Source organism: Talpa europaea, assembly GCF_964194135.1.
Source record: "Talpa europaea genome assembly, chromosome: 5".
In the NCBI taxonomy this organism is placed as follows: Eukaryota; Metazoa; Chordata; class Mammalia; order Eulipotyphla; family Talpidae; genus Talpa; species Talpa europaea.
The window spans coordinates 122,132,037-122,150,800 of record NC_140071.1 but is presented as its reverse complement, the minus strand read 5'-3'; the positions used below and the strand labels follow the sequence as shown (position 1 = coordinate 122,150,800).

Sequence of the window (18,764 nt, the reverse complement as noted above, 5' to 3'; positions counted from 1 at the left end):
CAACCCCTCACCTCGCAGTAGATGCGGCAAAGAGAGAGCGTCTTTCGTCATTACGTTCTTGTAGGCCGTAAGGAACTTGCGTAGTGCGTCATGAGCGCGCGACGCCAGTAGGCCAAAGCAGCCAATTGCGGAGCAGTTCAGGTTCTTTATATTTGTGGTGGCGCAGGATTTCCGTCACAAGCCGAGCGACGGCTTGTCGATCTGTCTTTTCCCGTGAATTAGCAATACTTCCACCCTGCAAGGGAAAAAACTAGGGAATGTCTCTGCTCTGCGGGGGCGTCGCCCTCTCCTCGGGGCCCCGGGTGAGCGGAGGGGCGTGGGTGTGGGCGTGGGCTTGGGGGTTCCCCTTCCTTTAGAGCGCCCAATAACAAGGTGGCACTTACTGATCGTTTACTTCTAGCCAGGCATAGGTCTAAGTTTTTTTCGCGTGGCATTACACTTAATTCTCCGGACACCCGGGTGACGGTGTCTTTAGTGCTGATTTGTTTATCGGTCTCTCTGGCCTGCGCTAAGAGCGACTAACCCACCTCCCCCCTTACCACCCCCCTACCCTCCCGCTAATCTGCGTGATTTGCACCCTGTTTTTATTGGAGCACTATTGGAGTAGTGTGAGCACCCCAAATTACTGTATTGGACTCTTACTGTGTATTAGGCATCGCACTGGAGTGGACAACACAAAACTGTGCTTAGATTTTAACGGAAACTATAGACCAGTGTCATTCCACGTGCAGCACCGTAAAGGACTTTCTGAATTTCTTTTGACGGTTCTTTGGTGTTACTTGTACTGGTTCGTGACTTTTATAGTGTTCTGGTTTTCTTGTACACGTCTATGTTAAATCTAGAAGCCACTGTTTTCCTATGGTCAACAGCTGTGTTTCGCGTGACTGCCCTACTGCCAACAATGTAACCTAGAAAATTAAAACAACGTAAAGTTTGCTTTGTCTCTCCTCCAGTTCTCTAAAACCAGCCGAGTATTACCTTGTTAACACCTCTGCTTAGTCAAAGGTAAAGCAGAGGAACTAATTGCAAATTAGTTTCCTTTTAAACTTTCCTGACTTCAAGTTAGGAATAGAAAAGTTACAGCTATGGCATCTCTGCTGTTTACTTGATGAAGGACAGAATTTTATTATTTGTTAAGTGGGATGCATGAAAATGTGATATAGGTTAGCCATTTGCAAAGATTTCTAAATCTAATAGTAAATAGTTAATTCCAATACTCCTTGAGGTTTGGTTTATTTTCCTTGAGCCCTCTTTAATCTTAGATTCTAAGTTCCTATATAGAGCTTGTCAATAGCTTGACATAATTTCTGAATCAGTTCTCTGGCTTTACCCTTCATTTAAATATTAAGGTAGGTTAAAACTAAATTGTTATAAATACATGTCATAATGAACTTTTTTTTTTTTTTAGATATTTGCAAGATATGTATACAGTCCAATCAGAGCAGTAAGTTCCTTGCCAGATAAAAAAAAGGAATTTTTACAGAATGGACCAGACCTTCAAGATTTTGTATCTGGTGACCTTGCAGACAAGAGCACCTGGAGTGAATATAAAGGAAACTTAAAACGCCAGAAAGGAGAAAGGTAATTGAAATTTGGGATAACTTTAATGTCCCATTCTTTCAACATGCATCATTTTAATTTCATTATTTTTTTAAAGATTTATTTATGAATACAAGAACTGGGGTACAGGCCAGAGGTGCAGGGAGGGGGGTGAGAGGATTCATCTTAGACAGAGTGGGAAGCAGAACAGGTGGATCACCTGAAATACACTGCCAGGGGAAGCAGTGGGGAGACAGGAGAGGTCTCTGTGCCACGTGGGTCAGCATCCTGGCCAAGGATTGAACTCCTGCTGCAGTGGCTGAGGTTAGCTTCATGGTGCTGCGACTTAACCTGTTGTACCACCAAGGAGGCCCTTAATCCAGGTTTATAGGGAAAAAACCCTCTCAACTAGGCATTGTAATAAAGCAAAGTAACTTAATGTGAGATTATTTGGGACATACTTGTTAATGAATAGTTATGTTTGGCTTTCCTCAGGTTAAGACTACCTCCATGGCTAAAGACAGAGATTCCCATGGGGAAAAATTACAATAAACTGAAAAATACATTGCGGAATTTAAATCTCCATACAGTAAGTCGACAAAATTTTAAATATTCCTCCCAAAATCATGTTTCTACATACATATAATTTTGAAATTAACAAAATACATGTTGCTATTAATAAGGAAAGCAAAGATATTTAGTGATACATTACTATCAGTAATGGAAATCCATTTTAAAAATCACTTTCCCTGAAAAGAATGAAAAAATGTATGTATTTCTTAACCTCTCATTTAATAGTATAAAAAAATGAGGTCTTTTTTCCTGCAACTTAGGAAATCAGGGACTTTTTGTTTGTTTTATTGTACAAATTAAGTATATGGCTTGTTGGAAGGAGCATAAATATTAAATGTGAAATGTCATATACATGATTCCAGATGTTAACTATATCTCTTTAAATATTTAATATATAGTGTTCCAGACTTTGTTTTGCACATATAAAATAAATATATTCATATGTTTTTTAACTTAAAAATGTTATTTGATTTCATGTATATGTGAAGTATAAAAGAAACAAAGCAAATGAAAAGGTGAAACAAGACCAAAACAAATCTTGGATTCTGACCATGTGTTACATATATTTGAAGAGGTGTGCTGCTAAAACATACACAGTGTTGCAAACCAATGGTACCTCAATTTAAAAGGGGGAGAGATTCTAATATATGTAGTTTGATATTTTAGTGTCCTTTTTGAATAGTGAATTTCTTAATAAATGTTATAAAGAGTGGGTGGTTTAAAATACTGGTCTTTAATTTGTTCAACTGGTAAATATTTTCAGCCTGATTGTATTGAGTTCCCTTTTCCTTTTAGGTTTGTGAGGAAGCTCGATGTCCCAATATTGGAGAATGTTGGGGAGGTGGAGAATTTGCCACCGCCACAGCCACAATCATGGTAAGGCCAGCTTTAAACTTTAAAGTTTTAGTTTAGAAAGGAAATATTTTGCCTTTTTCCTAAAAAGGTACACTATGAATCTGGTCATGTTTCATCACATATGAGTTTACATGTGCAAAAAAAAAAAAACCTGATGGAAAAGTCATACTCCTTTCTGGATAAATCTTATTATTGATTCTTTCATCTGACAGTTGCACATTTACTGCCTTGCATTAGCTCTTCTATTAATTTTTGAAATTGTAACTCATGATAGCTTAACTTCCTTTCTCCTCTACAACGAGCATTAATTATTCTCTCTCATGGGTCTTTTAGGGGCTCTCTCTCATGGGGCTCAGTTGATCTTGATGGGGGCTAAATTGGACTCTAGGAAGTAGGTTAAATTCAGATCTGCTCTGGCACCTTATTCTCCTTAGATCAGCAGCTTTCCAAGGCGTATTTTTTCATAAAGAATGCAAGGAACACAGAGGACAAGCTAGCTATTAGTGCACATTTGAAACTTCTGCTTGATGCTTGCTCTCATTCCACCGGCCAACAGAGACCTACATTCTAGTATGTTAATTGAATATATTTTAAAATCAGTTTTGTTAACATTGCATATATACAAAAGAATCTTTATAACATATGTGTAAGTCAGAGAGGATACTGATACGCAGTTTACCTCCAGTTTGAGAATAAAGCATTAGCATTGTATCTGAACCCCATGTATCCTTTCTTCATCTCCTTTCCTTTTCCCATAACAGTATTCTTAATTCTGAGCTGTCATTTCCTTTTCTTTCTAGTTTTACTGTGTATATTTGTATTTCTTAACTACATTTTGTTTAGCTGTGAGTATTCAAATTTCTTATAAGCAGACTCAAACTGAGCTATTCTTTGCAACTTGCTTTATTCTCTCAATGTATTTTGAGGGTCATTTGTCTATTTGATATCAGTTGTAACATCTCTGTTTTAGTTAATGGGTGACACATGTACAAGAGGTTGCAGATTTTGTTCTGTTAAGACTTCAAGAAATCCACCTCCACTGGATGCCAATGAGCCCTACAATACTGCAAAAGCAATAGCAGAGTGGGGTCTGGATTATGTTGTCCTGACATCTGTGGATCGAGATGGTCAGTGTGTCTGTCATCAATACTTCTTCCAGAAATTGACTATTATTGAGTTGTGACATCTGCATGAGCAGGGGGCTTTTTTGTTTCTAGATATGCCTGATGGAGGAGCTGAGCACTTTGCAAAGACTGTGTCATACTTGAAGGAGAGGTACTTGTTTTTGTATTTGCTTATATAATTTAAGGACTTGTTTTGACCCCTGATAAATTCAGCTTATTTAAGGTCTTTACCTTAAAGAAATGGATATTACCCTTTTTGAGGGGTTATAAGCCTCTGATAATCTCTTGGAAATTGTATGGTGTTTCTTCAGTATGTTCAAACATATTTGAACATAGAGATACATGTTTGCAGATACGCATAAGATTCAGCAACACAAACTTACCCAGTACCTTTACTCCATAGAATCCTTCCATATTTGAAGTTTTAGTGTTAGTCTAGACTTTGGGTAATTTTTAAGGGAAGTGTAAAATTGTAGTCTTCGTTGCACTGATTTTGAATAAATCATATTCCAGAGATAAGCTCCTACATTATGCTAGTCTTGATATGGATTTTCTCCATAATCATATGCCCTGGGAATTTTACCCATAATTCACATTATTATTAATTTTTTAATCCCATTTATTTAAAAAGTATAAAAGAGGAGTTTAAAAAGCATAAGAATGCTGATTTCCTACAGCTCAGTTCTAGTCTAGCACCTAGCATATTTTGTATTTTTCCATTGATTCCAGTAATGTTTTCTAGTTTTTTATACCTCATTAAAAAAATTGTTTGCAAGGGCCTCCCCTGGCAGTGCAGGCAGTTGAGCGCCGCGCTGTGAAGCTGTCTGCAGCCTCTGCAGCGCCGGTTCAATCCCAGTCAGCCGACGAGGGTCCCACATGGTGCGGCAGACCTCTCCTGTCGTGCCCGTTGCTCCCCTCAGCAGTGTACTTCTGTCATCTGCCTGTTCTGCTCCCTGCTCTGTCTCTGGTGAATCCTCTCACCCTCCCGCACATCTGACCTGTACCCTGGTTCTTGTATGAATAAATAAATAAATCTTTAAAAAAAATTGTTTGCAACGCACTTATCCATAGGCCACTTATCAGTCTCAACTTGCAGTTAAAAAAAAGCAGTGGGTTATATAATGTGTTCTTTCAGCAACCCTTAATCATGAGCGGTATATATGAGGTCCTTCTACATCTGTTCTCAGTAAACTGCTCTAGAAACTGCCATTGGATTTGTGAGAAAAATTGTCAGCTTTCCCAGTCTTTTCTACTGCTATCAAAGGGAACAACTCTATGAGCCAGTTTACATTTTAATGTTTGAATGCATAGATACAGCCTGACATAAGTGGAAGATTAATGTTTAGCTTGTTTTTCATTTAAGTCAAGTTCATGACTTAGCTACTCAGAAAATCATTTTTAAAACCCACAGCACTTGTGAAATAATTGCCTAGAAGAAGGAAGGAGGGCACCATTTGGTGAATTTTAAAAAGATCAAAATTAGTCAAATATTATTTACATTCACGTAAGAAGTATTCCATTTTGTATTACAAAGAATAAAAAAAGATATATTTAGTGTATCTACTCAATAAGGTTGAAGAGTTATAATCTTAAATTTTTTTCTAATCAGTATTTGCATGCAGATGTATTTTAGCTGCTGGGTATGTATTATTTGATCTGTTTTTAATTTTTTTTTCATACAACAATTCATAGGTGAACATTTGTATAACTGTTTCCTTGGCAAAGTTCTAAAGATTATTGTGTTGAAACTGATACTGAATGAGTACTGGTAATTTCTAATTTCTATTTTGAGCAACATTTACGTTATTTCTTTTCTTCAATTTGATACTTATCTTTTTCCCCTTTAGGAATCCAAGAATTCTTGTGGAATGTCTCACCCCTGATTTCCGAGGAGATCTTAAAGCAATAGAAAAAGTTGCTTTGTCAGGATTAGATGTATATGCACATAATATAGAAACAGTTCCAGAATTGCAGAGGTGATTACATGTACAGGGTAATGTGGGGAATTTAAGAGGGTCAGATATTCTGGAGAAAACTTTGTGTTTGACTTTCACAAAGGGAACACTCTTTGTTTATAAAACAAAACAATATATGTCCGTTCCAAGGAAATCAGAAAATGTAGCCAACAAAAAGAGCATAAACATCACCTCTAACATTCCACCTCATAATTTCAATTACTCACTACTAAGCAACAGCCTGGGTTCAATCCCCACCAGGGAGCTAACACATATGGCCCAGTAGACCTCTCTTGTCTTACCCGCTGTTTCCCTTAGCAATGTGTTTCAGTAAGTCTGCTTGTTTTGCTTCCTACTCTGCCTCTGGTGAACCGTCTCACGCACACACGCACACACACACACATACGCATACCTCTGGCCTGCACCCCAGTTAGCTACTAAGTATATATTTATATATTTCTACATGTATCTATATTTTTATACATACACACAGAATGAACATCTTTTTTTCCCTTTTTAAAAAATAATATATTGCACAGGCATTGCAGAGGCTGCAGACAACTTCACTGCACCGCACTCAACCTGCTGCACTATGGGGGAGGCCCTGATTTACTTTTTTTTTTTTAATAAATTTTATTTTTATATTCCCCATACAATTGCAACCCCCTTATTTTGACCCCAATCCCTCCTTTCCCCGCCCCCCAACCCCCATAGAGTGAATCCTCTCACCCTCCCACGCCTCTGGCCTGTACCCCAGCTCTTGTATAAAAATAAATAAATCTTTAAAAAATAAATAAAACTATTATTTAAAAAAATGTAAATCAACTATAACAAAGATGAAAATGCATACATTGTGCAAAAATGAAAAATGATGTAAAAATATATAAAATTTTAAAATTTTAAAAATTAAATGCTGATGATAAAAAAATAAAATGTAAATCAATAAATAAGGTTTACAAAGAAAAAAATAGTATATTGCAAGTACTAATGAGTAATTTTTTTCAAAAAGCAGTTTTCAAAAAGAAAAAAATACATAATACAATTGCTTTGTAATTTCAAAATAAAATGACTAAAAATACATTTGGATATTATACATATAAAAATAGTACAGAAGAAAAACTGGTATCATTCAGATATATTTCAGATTGCTTTTAAAAAGTAGACACTGTGACATCCACAAAGTATTCCATCTCTTCTGAATAGTTTTAGCACTGAGGACTAATTGTGTAATATTATTCCGTATCAATGACTTTATTAATATTTCAGAAAATAATCATTTTAACCTTCAGGCAAAATTAGTATGTTAATTTTATTTAATTTTAGTAAGGTATTTGGCAGTGGTTTATTAGCTTCTATATAGTCTGTGTTATAAAACTTGGAAGAAGTGTGTTTGGTAAGCAGAATTTCCATTAAGTCATAAATTAGCATGAGAGAACATAAATTAAAATTTAATTTTTTTAATTTTAAATTTAAAAAAATATGTATTGCAAGTTTTGTGGTTATTTTTAAACTCATAGATTTGCCTCCTTTGTGAATTATTCTCTGATTGAAAAGAATAGATCAGTAGGGCCTCCCCGGTGGCGCAGCGGTTGAGCGCTGGGTTGCGAAGCTGCCCGCGGCCTCTGCAGCGCGGGTTCGATCCCCGGTTGCTCCCCGGCCACTGGAGGAGGGTCCCACATGGCGCGCAGACCTCTCCTGCCGCCCGCTGCTCCCCTCAGCAGTGTACTTCGGTCCTTCTGCCTGCTCTGCTCCCCGCTCTGGCTCTGGTGAATTCTCTCACCCTCCCGCGCTTCTGACTGTATCCAGTGCATGTATAAACAAAACAAACAAACAAATAAATAAATAAAACATGCCTCTATTAAAAAAAAAAATCATCTTTAAAAAAAAAAAAGAATAGATCAGTAAACAAAATAAATGTACATTAGAATTCAAATAATTGCTGGTATAACATCAGCCAACTTCCTGTCCTTTGGGCCTTGTTGCCATTTAAGTAATGGTGGTTTGGCCACTGTTAAAGTCCAGCACAGTCTATTCCTTCCCTGTCCTATCTCATGATACCACCACCAGTGGGTGCCAATTTCCCTGGTTTCACTTAATCATCCTTCCTGGTGAAAATTCCAGAATTGTGCTTTTTTTTTTTTTTTTTTTCCACTTAAGACATACAATGTCATATACTCACCAACAGAGGGCAGCTTAGTCTTTAGAAAAGAACATAAAACTTTCAAACCTCTGAAATGTGGGTTCAAGTTAAACAATTTTTTCTTTGTTTAGTATCAGATTTTCCTTACTTCTACTCTTACTCTTCTCTCTTGACTACCCCATACACTCACTCATTCTCAGTTTCCAAATTCTAGTTTCACAAGGTATTCATAAGCTGAATTCTATTTTTCTCTACTCCTGGTTTGTAAGATCTCCAAAGTAGACAGAACTAGTAGCCCCATGAAGCCTTATTTTCTTTACTACAGTAACAGGCAGTTGTGCACAAATGCTACCTTTGGTGTAACACAATGTCCAGAATGTATACTTTTCTGGTCTGTCAGGTTGCTTGGGTAACTGTATATATTTAGATGAGCTTGTGGTTATTCTTGCTGACAACATCCCTGTTGTTTTCAAGGAAAGTCCGTGATCCCCGGGCCAATTTTGACCAGTCTCTGCGGGTACTGAAACATGCCAAGGAGGTTCAGCCAGATGTTATTTCTAAAACATCTATAATGTTGGGTTTAGGTGAGAATGACGAGCAAGTATATGCAACGATGAAAGGTAAAGCAATTGAAAAATGAAAAATTATCCCATTTAATTTGAGTAATAGCAGAAACCTGTTTTAAAGACCTTGTTAAATTTTTTCTTTCCTCCAGAGGCTCATGAAAATGCCATTAAGAACAAAGTAAAGAATATGATTATTAACAGTAACATTGAAAGGAAAGGAAGCGTGGTTTCTTAGACTTTATGAAATGTAAACAGGAAGCTCAGAACATGACATTTATGCCCCATTTTATTCTATACCCTTTTATCAATGAAAACATGATTTTGTTCACTTACTTAGTCGATGGATAATTTTTGAAAGCCACCCAGGTACCATGAGCTCTGGCAGGCACTAACAGCTCAGAGATGACTAAGATAAAGCCAGGCCTTTTAGGAAGAGCTTACCATGGCTGTGTCATAAAATATGATGTGCTTTCGGGTTTGCTGAACTTTAGTCCCATAAGCTTAATTGTTTTGTGATTCTTAGGCTTTTTACATTTTTAAATATAAAAACTTATTTTCCAGAGGATCCTTGGCCTACTTTGTAGTTGTTTTTGGTTCAAAGAAAAGAAAGTTCAAATAGTAATTAAAATCTGTCCTTTGCCATAATACATGTAGTTTTACTATAAAGATTCTAATGTGTCGGAAATTAAATCACATCTCCCAAAGCAGTTCTTGTACATTTAGTAAAAGCCTATCATAATATGTCTGGTCTATCATATGAGTGTTTTCAGACCTTCCATATGTGGTTTCCTTCATCTTTTCTGCCTACCAGAATCCTGCCCTAAACACCCTATTTTAACATTTTTTCCATAGTATTAGAGTTATCTTTATACCTATCTACCCCTAACGATACTTTTAATCATGCCTGTGTTTTCAGTCCTTACTATATGAGCACCTAAGTACTTGAGAATGGATGGGTGTAGTCTTATTCCCCAACCTGAGGACTGCAGGGCAGCATAAAAGTTCACACTTTTCTGGAGTAAAATTATGTGCTTAAATGTACGATTTTAGCATTGTAGAAATACCTGTGGAAGTCATGTGTGCTTTTTTTCCTATAGCCCTTCGTGAGGCAGATGTGGACTGTTTGACTTTAGGACAATATATGCAGCCAACAAAGCGTCACCTTAAGGTATAGCTATCCTGAGTTACCAAATGTTTATTAGTAATTTGTATTAAATTTTTATTGACCTGTTGTCAGTAGGTAAAATTTAGAAGTCGCTGACCTCTTAGTGTAAATTTCTAAGGCCCAGTTTCCATTTTAGTATCTGCATAAAGCAGCTGCACTGGCATTTACTTGCTGCCACTTACATATATGACTTTCTGTACATTAATGTACAGTGTAAAAGTTGGGAAATTGCACTCACATCTTGTGATCTTGGGATTTGATCTTTCTATTTCCATATTAGACATTCATTCATTCAAGAAACTTTTATTCAGTTGTGACTATGTGCCAGACACAATGCTAATAAGCAGAAAATTCCAAGACCAGCAAGACATAAGCTTAAGAATCTTAATTTCCAGAAGGGAAATTCTGGAATCTGAAAATTAATCTTTTGAATCCAGGTTGAAGAATATATTACTCCTGAAAAGTTCAAATATTGGGAAAAAGTAGGAAATGAACTTGGGTTTCATTACACTGCAAGTGGCCCTCTGGTGCGATCTTCATATAAAGCAGGTAAGCTGGACTGCGGGGGTGGCTTTACAGACCATTGTTTCCATGTTAAGCTCAAGGAGATTTTCATCTCTTTTTGCTGTCTTTTGTGACAACCAAAATTTTTTTTCTGGAACATCCTTAGGAACTTGCTTCATAAGTCTAGCTTTTGTCATCAGTTTATTCTTGTGTGGACTTCAATGATGGATATTCATAAATGACAAATAGCAGTCAGCATGTAACCTGATTTTTAAAAAAAATGTATATTTATATGACAGTGATGCCAACTATATCACCAAACTCCCAATTTCAGATCAATTTAAACCCTGAAAACTGCCTTTCTGATAGCATTACTACTTGTACCATTAATATCTTTGTGTTTTTATCCTCCCAGAGCAACAAGAAAAATATCCGTAAGATTATTTTCCTTCTAGAAATTGTCAGTGTTTTGACTAACATCAGTACAATTTTTCACCTTTTTCACCAGCTCTTACTTTGATTGGTAGCTTGAGCTGACTTATGAAAATAAAACTCTTGGGCCTCCCTAGTGGCACAAAGGGTTAAGTCTCAGCACTATCAAGCTATTGGCAGCCACTGTGGCATGAGTTTGATCCCTGGCCAGGGAGCTAACCTACATGGTGCAGCAGACCTCTCCTGTCTTGCCCACTGCTCCCCTCAGCAGTGTATTTCAGTAGATTTGCCTGTTCTACTACCCACTGTCTCTGGTGAATCCTCTCACCTCCCCCCACCCACCTCTGGCCTACACCCCAGTTCTGTATGCATAAATGAAAATAAATCTTTAAAAAAAAAGAAAACTCTTATCCAAGGGATAAAAAAAAGATGTGTGTAATTGTGATCAAAACATCTATAAGAACATATCTGAAGGGGGCCTCCCCGGTGGCGCAGTGGTTGAGCACTGGGTTGCAAAGCTGCCGGCGACCTCTGCGGCGCCGGTTCGATCTCCGGCTGCTCCCCAGCCACCTGGGGAGAGTCCCACATGGCGCGCAGACCTCTCCTGCCGCCCGCTGCTCCCCTCAGCAATGTGCTTCGGTCTTTCTTTTTTTTTATTTTTTAAATGATTTTGAACTAATTTTTTTTTATAGAGGCATGTTTTTATTTTTATTTATTTGTTTGTTTGTTTGTTTTGTTTTTGTTTATCCATGCACTGGGTACAGTCAGAAGCGCGGGAGGGTGAGAGAATTCACCAGAGCCAGAGCGGGGAGCAGAGCAGGCAGAAGGACCGAAGTACACTGCTGAGGGGAGCAGCGGGCGGCAGGAGAGGTCTGCGCGCCATGTGGGACCCACCTCCGGTGGCCGTGGAGCAGCCGGGGATCAAACCGGCACCACAGAGGCCATGGGCAGCTTCGCAACCCAGCGCTCAACTGCTGCGCCACCGGGGAGGCCCCTGCTTCGGTCTTTCTGCCTGCTCTGCTCCCTGCTCTGGCTCTGGTGAATTCTCTCGCCCCCCCCCCCCACGCTTCTGACTGTACCCAGTGCATGTATAAACAAAACAAACAAACAAATAAATAAATAAAACATGCCTCTATTAAAAAAAAAAAAAGAACGTATCTGAGGACTTAATTTAATCCAAAAGATGTTTATGGTGTTTTCTCTGTTATTTATACTTAGCAATTGTATTTTTTTAAAGAGCGAATAGTTAATATTTGCATATGTCTCAACTATGTTAATGATCTTTTAAATGTGTTAAATGTTGTGTTCTAAATCATAAGTATATTTAAATTAGCATAAATTATTTGTAAATGTAATGTTCAATTATTAGTAATACTCAGTATATTCCTAAGGAGTGGAAAAAGAAAAAAAAAATAGTATAGTCCTATAAAGAAATTCAAGGGCCTCCTTGGTGGCGCAAGGGGTTAAGACGCAACCTATGAAGCTGTCCACAGCCTCTGCAGCACGAGGTCGATCCCTGGCCAGGGACCTGCCCACATGGCGCAGCAGACCTCTCCTATCTCACCTGCTGCTCCCCTCAGCAGTGTATTTCAGTCCATCCACCTGTTCTGTTCCCCTCTGTCTCTGGTGAATTCTCTCTCACACAACCCCCTCTACCTCTGGCCTATACCCCAGTATGCATAAATAAATGAATGAATGAATAAATAAATAAATACATAATAGTTATGAAACCTTAGAATTTGATTCAGCAGTGACAAGATGTGGGGACTATGGAGGCCAGTAATTATAAGTGATTTAATTTTTTAAGTAGTGCTGCTGGTAAGATAACAACATATATAAAACAACATAAGTTTCCAGAATGGTTAAAGTAGAATGGTACCATTTGAAAGGGTTTTTTATTTTGTTGAGTTTTTGTGGGGTTTTTTTTTTTTTTGAAATTTTCTAACATTTATATGGAAGTGCACTAAGACTTACACTTTTAAAATTACCAGTAAAAGGTTGAATTCTGGCATGTAGTGCCTTAGACTCAAATAATGGATTAGGGTCTGACAACGCTGGTTCTATTCCTGTCAGACTTAGATGAAATATGGATTATTCCATATTTAGATAGATGCTTAGATGAAACATGGATTATTCTCTATTACCTGGTTAGGGTAGAGCCTTAGGATTCTGGTGACTGTTTACAAATATAGTCATTGCGTTTCTACTATATTAAGATGGCAAAAAAAATTAGACTCCTCCAGCCTCTAGTGCTGAGCTCTGCCACTTCTATCAGGCCGTGCTATACCCATGACAGGTTAAATGGACCCTAATGACCAGAAAAGTGAATGTGCCCTCTAAGCAGCTAACTTACTGCCCAGGCCCAAATTAGGGAGTAGAGAGAAAGCCCATTATAAATGAAGAGCTCTTGCTTCCCTAGAGGGGAATAAGCTACAGAGATTCCATCAGATGAGTCTGCTCAACTGCAACGCAGTCTGTTTTATAAACATCAGATCCAGGCTAATAATGTAGCAGAATTGCTCTCTGAAATGAATTGTGCCAGCAGCAATACTTTGTCACTGATGAGGAATAGATAGTGCACATAAAGTGGAAAAAATGTACAGAAGCAGACCCACAGATACAATAGTCACCCTTTATAAGATTGATTTACTGCAAAGAATAATAGTAGACACTGCAGTGATAATTTTTTTTTTAAGGAATGATAGCTGATCATTATTGCAGGGAAAGGGCCAAGTAGAAGATATAAGAGGTTAGAAAAGTATTGCCATTGAGATTTAAAAAGAAGAAATACAGTCAATCTGAAAGTGATCTTTAAGGGGAAACAGAATCATTGTTCTGAAATTTACTTTAAAATGATATTAATATATTTTCATGTTTTTCTAATAGGTGAATTTTTCCTGAAAAATCTGGTTGCTAAAAGAAAAACCAAAGCCCTCTAATACTTAACAAGATCACAGGAATGTTTCAACTTTGATTCCAGTTGGTAACAGAGGTGGTAGCAGTATGCCTAGATGCTGCTGGACAGCCCTGATTTTTTGTTTTAAGAAAATGTAAATAAGCTGTGCATATTTAATTCTAGTGATTCATTTGTCTTTTAGCTTATGTTCTTTGTCCCAACATGCAATGGCTTGCTGTGATGCAATCATAAAATACCTTTGTAAGAATTTACTGTGAACCGTATAATTTAAAAATACATTAAAAACTTCAAAAAGATTTTTGTTAAGTCACTTATCTGTATATCATTCCCACATTTTATTTCTGTTTCATAAGGAAACAGCCAATATAGATTAAGAGCATAGTCAGCTTGCTTGTCATTGGCATATATTCGTTGCGGAATATAACATTGGCATAATCTAGATGGGTTTAAGAGTTGGAATGTTCACTCTTTGGTATGACTACTTCAGATCTGCCAAGTAGTTTTGCACTGATACTTGTTTAGGATCTCTATGAAACTAAGACTATGATATCCAATATAGGGAAACAGAACCTAAGAATACATTAAGCCTCTTTTTATAGTACTTTGCTACATCCATATTTACTATCCCTTTCAATCCTCATTCCACCTGGTGAGGTGGGTGTATTATAGGATAACAGTGACCCAAAGACAGCATGACCTAAGGACTAGTACTCAAAATCATCTTTTGACACCGCATCTTGTCTTTCTACTACCTCTCACAAAGGAGGTTCTGAAATCGCTATATTGTAAAATTTGTTATATGGATAGCCAATTCTGTTTTGGATTTCTAATGTACTACTGTTTTTATAGAAGTAGCATATAATCTTGAAAATCACATTGTAATTTAACTTAGAGGACTGATAAATATATTCCTTGACTCACTTTATAGATACTAATAAATTTGGTTGTTTAAAATTAATCTCATCAACTTTAAATGTGAACACCCATGGCAACTACCTTCCTCAAAATCTCATATTTCACAGGAAAAATGGATTATTACTCAGATTCAGATTTTGTGACATTCTGGATGTCTTCTAATCTTGTACTGCATAGGCCAATGGTAATGAACCTATTTTTAGCAGAAAAATAATTATCAAATGAAATTTTCACTGAACCCCAAAGTAAAATAATTACAGTGACATTAGCACAAATGTATATTAAAGTTTCAGATTTGTAACAGCCTTATATCAAAATAGTGAATGATAACATGAAGCTATTTTGATACATACAAATATCAAATTGGGAGTCATGGATAACACTTGTGGTCTTGGGCCTCCCTCATGGCACAAGGGGTTAAGACGCAGCACTATGAAGCTATCCCCAGCCAGGGAGGTGACCCACATGGTCAGACCTCTCCTGACTCGCCCACTGCTCCCCTCAGCAATGTATTTCAGTCAGTCTGCCTGTTCTGTTCTCTACTCTGTCTCTGGTGAATCCTCTCACCCTCTGCAACTCTGCCTGTACCCCAGTTCTTGTTCCCATAAATAAATAAATCTGGGCCTCCCCGGTGGCGCAGCAGTTGAGCGCTGGGTTGCGAAGCTGCCCGCAGCCTCTGCAGCGCCGGTTCGATCCCCGGATGCTCCCCAGCCACTGAGTGAGGGTCCCACATGGCGCGCAGACCTCTCCTGCCGCCCACTGCTCCCCTCAGCAGTGTACTTCGGTCCTTCTGTCTTCTCTGTTCCCTGCTCTGGCTCTGGTGAATTCTCTCACCCTCCCACGCTTCTGACTGTACCCAGTGCTTGTATAAATAAATAAATAAATAAATAAATCTTTTTTAAAAAAAATTATAAATAAATAAATCTTTTAAAAAGCCAACAAAAAAAAAAAAAAACCCACTTGCTGTCTTTTGTCAGCCTCAGCAGTCTAATTCGTTTGTTTTATTTCAGTTACACTGAATTGAGAAAAATCTGAGTGATACAGCTAAAAAATAGTGAACTATTTTTACTATTTACTAATATTTGCTATTATAAAAAAATTCAAATACCTCATCATGCAGTCTCAGGATACCCTTCAATAAAACTTAATTCAAAAACAGGAAAGACAAGTAGCAGGAAATGTGCATTTCAAAGCACAATCATGAATTATATCTTTGGATTTGTTTTTCATTCACTGGTTGCATAACTGACCCTTATACCAGAATCTGTGTGACCAAGTGCCTGGGGCTTGCTGGTCTTTTGAGTGTGGTGAACGTGCTCTAGAAGTATGCTCCCTTCACAGCTGTGCAAGAATGGGCAGACTTGAATTTTAAAGGACCAGGGCGGAGCTTTGATCTGCCTAAACAATGATGCACATTTAAATGCACAGATATAGCAAAAGTTTTCCACAAAAATTCTTGTTCAGGCAGCACAAGTTAATGCACCAATGGTCCCTAATGTATTAAAATTTGATCTGTGCCTATATCAGTATGTCTGATCTTTCAGTAGCACAAATGGCATTCTTAAGAATATAAGTAATAGGGCCTCCCCCGTGGCGCAGCGGTTGAGCGCTGGGTTGCGAAGCTGCCCGCAGCCTCTGCAGCGCCTGTTCGATCCCCGGTTGCTCCCCGGCCTCCAGAGGAGGGTCCCTCATGGCGCGCAGACCTCTCCTGCCGCCCGCTGCTCCCCTCAGCAGTGTACTTCGGTCCTTCTGCCTGCTCTGCTCCCCGCTCTGGCTCTGGTGAATTCTCTCACCTTCCTGCACTTCTGACTGTACCCAGTGCTTGTATAAATAAAATAAATAAATAAATAAATAAATAAATAAATAAAGATAAATCTAAAAAAAAAAAAAAAGAATATAAGTAATAAATGCACATGGTTTTAAGAAATCAACTAGTACAGAGGTCCCCCTGGCTTTTCCAGTTTCTGAATCAGCCAACCCTGACACCCATTTACTGTTTGGTGTTAATGAATGTCTTCATGCAGCCAGTTTGAATAGGGGGTTCTTGTCTACGGCCATACCACCCTGAACGCGCCCGATCTCGTCTGAATAGGGGGTTCTTTACTTGAAGCTGAAAGCATCTCATAGCTTTGGAATTTTTTTTTTTAAAGATTTATTTATTTATTCATACAAGAACTGGAGTACAGGCCAGAGGTGTGGGGGGTGAAAGGATTCACCAGAGACAGAATGGGGAACAGAACAGGCACATGTACTGAAATACACTGCTGAGGGGAGCAGCAGGCAAGACAGGAGAGGTCTGCCGTGCCATGTGGGTATCTCCCTGGCTGACTGGGATTCGAACCGGTGCTGCAGAGGCTGTGTACAGCTACATAGCACTGCACTCAACGCGCTGCGCTACCAGGGAGGCCCACCAGTATTATTTTTCAAAGCTGGCACTAATGAATATATTTCTAGATTTTATTCTAACACTTGAATACACTGCCAGTATATGAATAAATAGGGGCCTCCCTGGTGACCTAGGGGTTAAGTCTCAGTGCTATCATCCTGATAGCTTGAGTTCGATCCTGGGCCAGGGAGCTAACCCTCATGGTACAGCAAACCTCTCCTGTTTTGCCTGCTGCCCTCAGTAGTATATTTCAGTCAATCCGCCTTCTCTGCTCCCCACTCTGTCTCTGGTGAATCCTCTCACCCCCTGCACCTCTGGCCTGTAGCCCAGTTCTTGTATGCATAAGTAGATAAATCTTTAAAAAAAGAAAAGAAAAACAGAATAATATGACAACCCAATATATGGTAACATCTACATTGGGACATAAGATCTGAAAACTAGGATGAGTCTCTTTAGTGTGACTAAGAAAGGTAGTAAATATATTTTTTTTCCAAGAAAATAACTACATTAAAAAAAAAAACTTTCAGTGTTTCCATTTATGATTTCAACCATTTTAATGTGTTCATTCAACTCAAGGACAATAAATATTTTCATAGTGTTGCATAACCATCAATGTTGATAAATAAATGAAGCCCAAACTTATCCTTGAGTCAAGGCTTTTGGCTGTCTGTCCTTCATTGTCTTCCGGTCTTCACTTATTCCTCTTTACACACCCTTCAGCTCCAGACAAAAGACAACTTGCTTTCCCTCACCAGTCTGAATTTTCCTGCATCCATCCTTTCACTCCCATTGCTTCCACCAGTAATTTAAAGCCAGTGCCTAATCTATCTTCTTTGGCAAGATATCGTTGAGTTACAATCCCTTTATGAGAATATAAAATTATTTAGTGGAATACGAGAATATTTTCAAGCAGAAATGTAAGCAAATTCTAATGAACAAGCTCATCCTCACTTCAAAGTCATATGAGTAAGGGATCATCATCATCATATGTTCAAACATTCCAGTCTTGGGTCTGCAAACTTTCTTAAAGAGCCAGACAACAAATAATTTAGGGTTTCAAGGTCACAGAGCAAAATTGGGAACTTTTACAGCCATTTAAAATATAAACCCATAAAAATGTAAAAAACATTGTTAACTCACAGTGGCTGGCCAGATTTGGCTCATGAGTTGTAGTTGGCCAACACCTGATCTCTTTAGTAAACGCCCTCCCTTTCTTGTACCATTTGAAAGAATGATATATAATACCCTTTTCTCAAAAGAGTGAGGAGTAGTTTTTATCCTATCTAATGTCACCCATGACTCATACAGTAACTCATAGTTACTTGTACACTTACAAAAAATACACCCACACAGTTGTTTATGCAGAGTATTTTATTTATGTATTTGATATCTGTACAGATATCTCTGTCCTCATATTGATCTTGGTATTCTTACTGAACCACAAAGTTCCTAAAGGATGAGGCCTATGTCTATTTAGCTCAGTTTGTACACCCTTAGCAGAGCATAAAAAGCAAATGAACATACATCATATTCCAATAATGATAAAACACAAGAGAAAACAAGTCAGCAAGAGACATACAAAAAAGCATATGGAAATACAGACAAAAAATTCTTATTTTAGAAATATGCTATATGTAATTATGAAACCTTTACATTTATAGATGAGATTATACTTATTATAATGATTTTTCTG

General features: G+C 38.0%; 1 protein-coding gene across 2 annotated transcripts; it reads left to right on the top strand.

The window, feature by feature from the left end:
* Window positions 1–1,423: 1,423 nt before the first annotated feature.
* LIAS (lipoic acid synthetase) lies at window positions 1,424–13,792 on the top strand (the record flags this gene model as incomplete). Of its 2 annotated transcripts, XM_084233313.1 has the most annotated exons (10): window positions 1,424–1,581; window positions 2,035–2,128; window positions 2,908–2,988; window positions 3,938–4,094; window positions 4,185–4,242; window positions 5,939–6,067; window positions 8,661–8,806; window positions 9,850–9,920; window positions 10,355–10,466; window positions 13,740–13,792. In XM_084233313.1, exons 2-10 carry the CDS (start codon window positions 2,072–2,074, stop codon window positions 13,790–13,792), a joined length of 864 nt encoding a protein of 287 aa, XP_084089439.1. In that variant the 5' UTR covers window positions 1,424–1,581; window positions 2,035–2,071. The 2 variants fall into 2 exon arrangements, with proteins under 2 accessions (XP_084089439.1, XP_084089440.1); XM_084233314.1 differs by lacking the exon at window positions 5,939–6,067 and having other exon boundaries at window positions 1,454–1,581.
* Window positions 13,793–18,764: the final 4,972 nt, after the last annotated feature.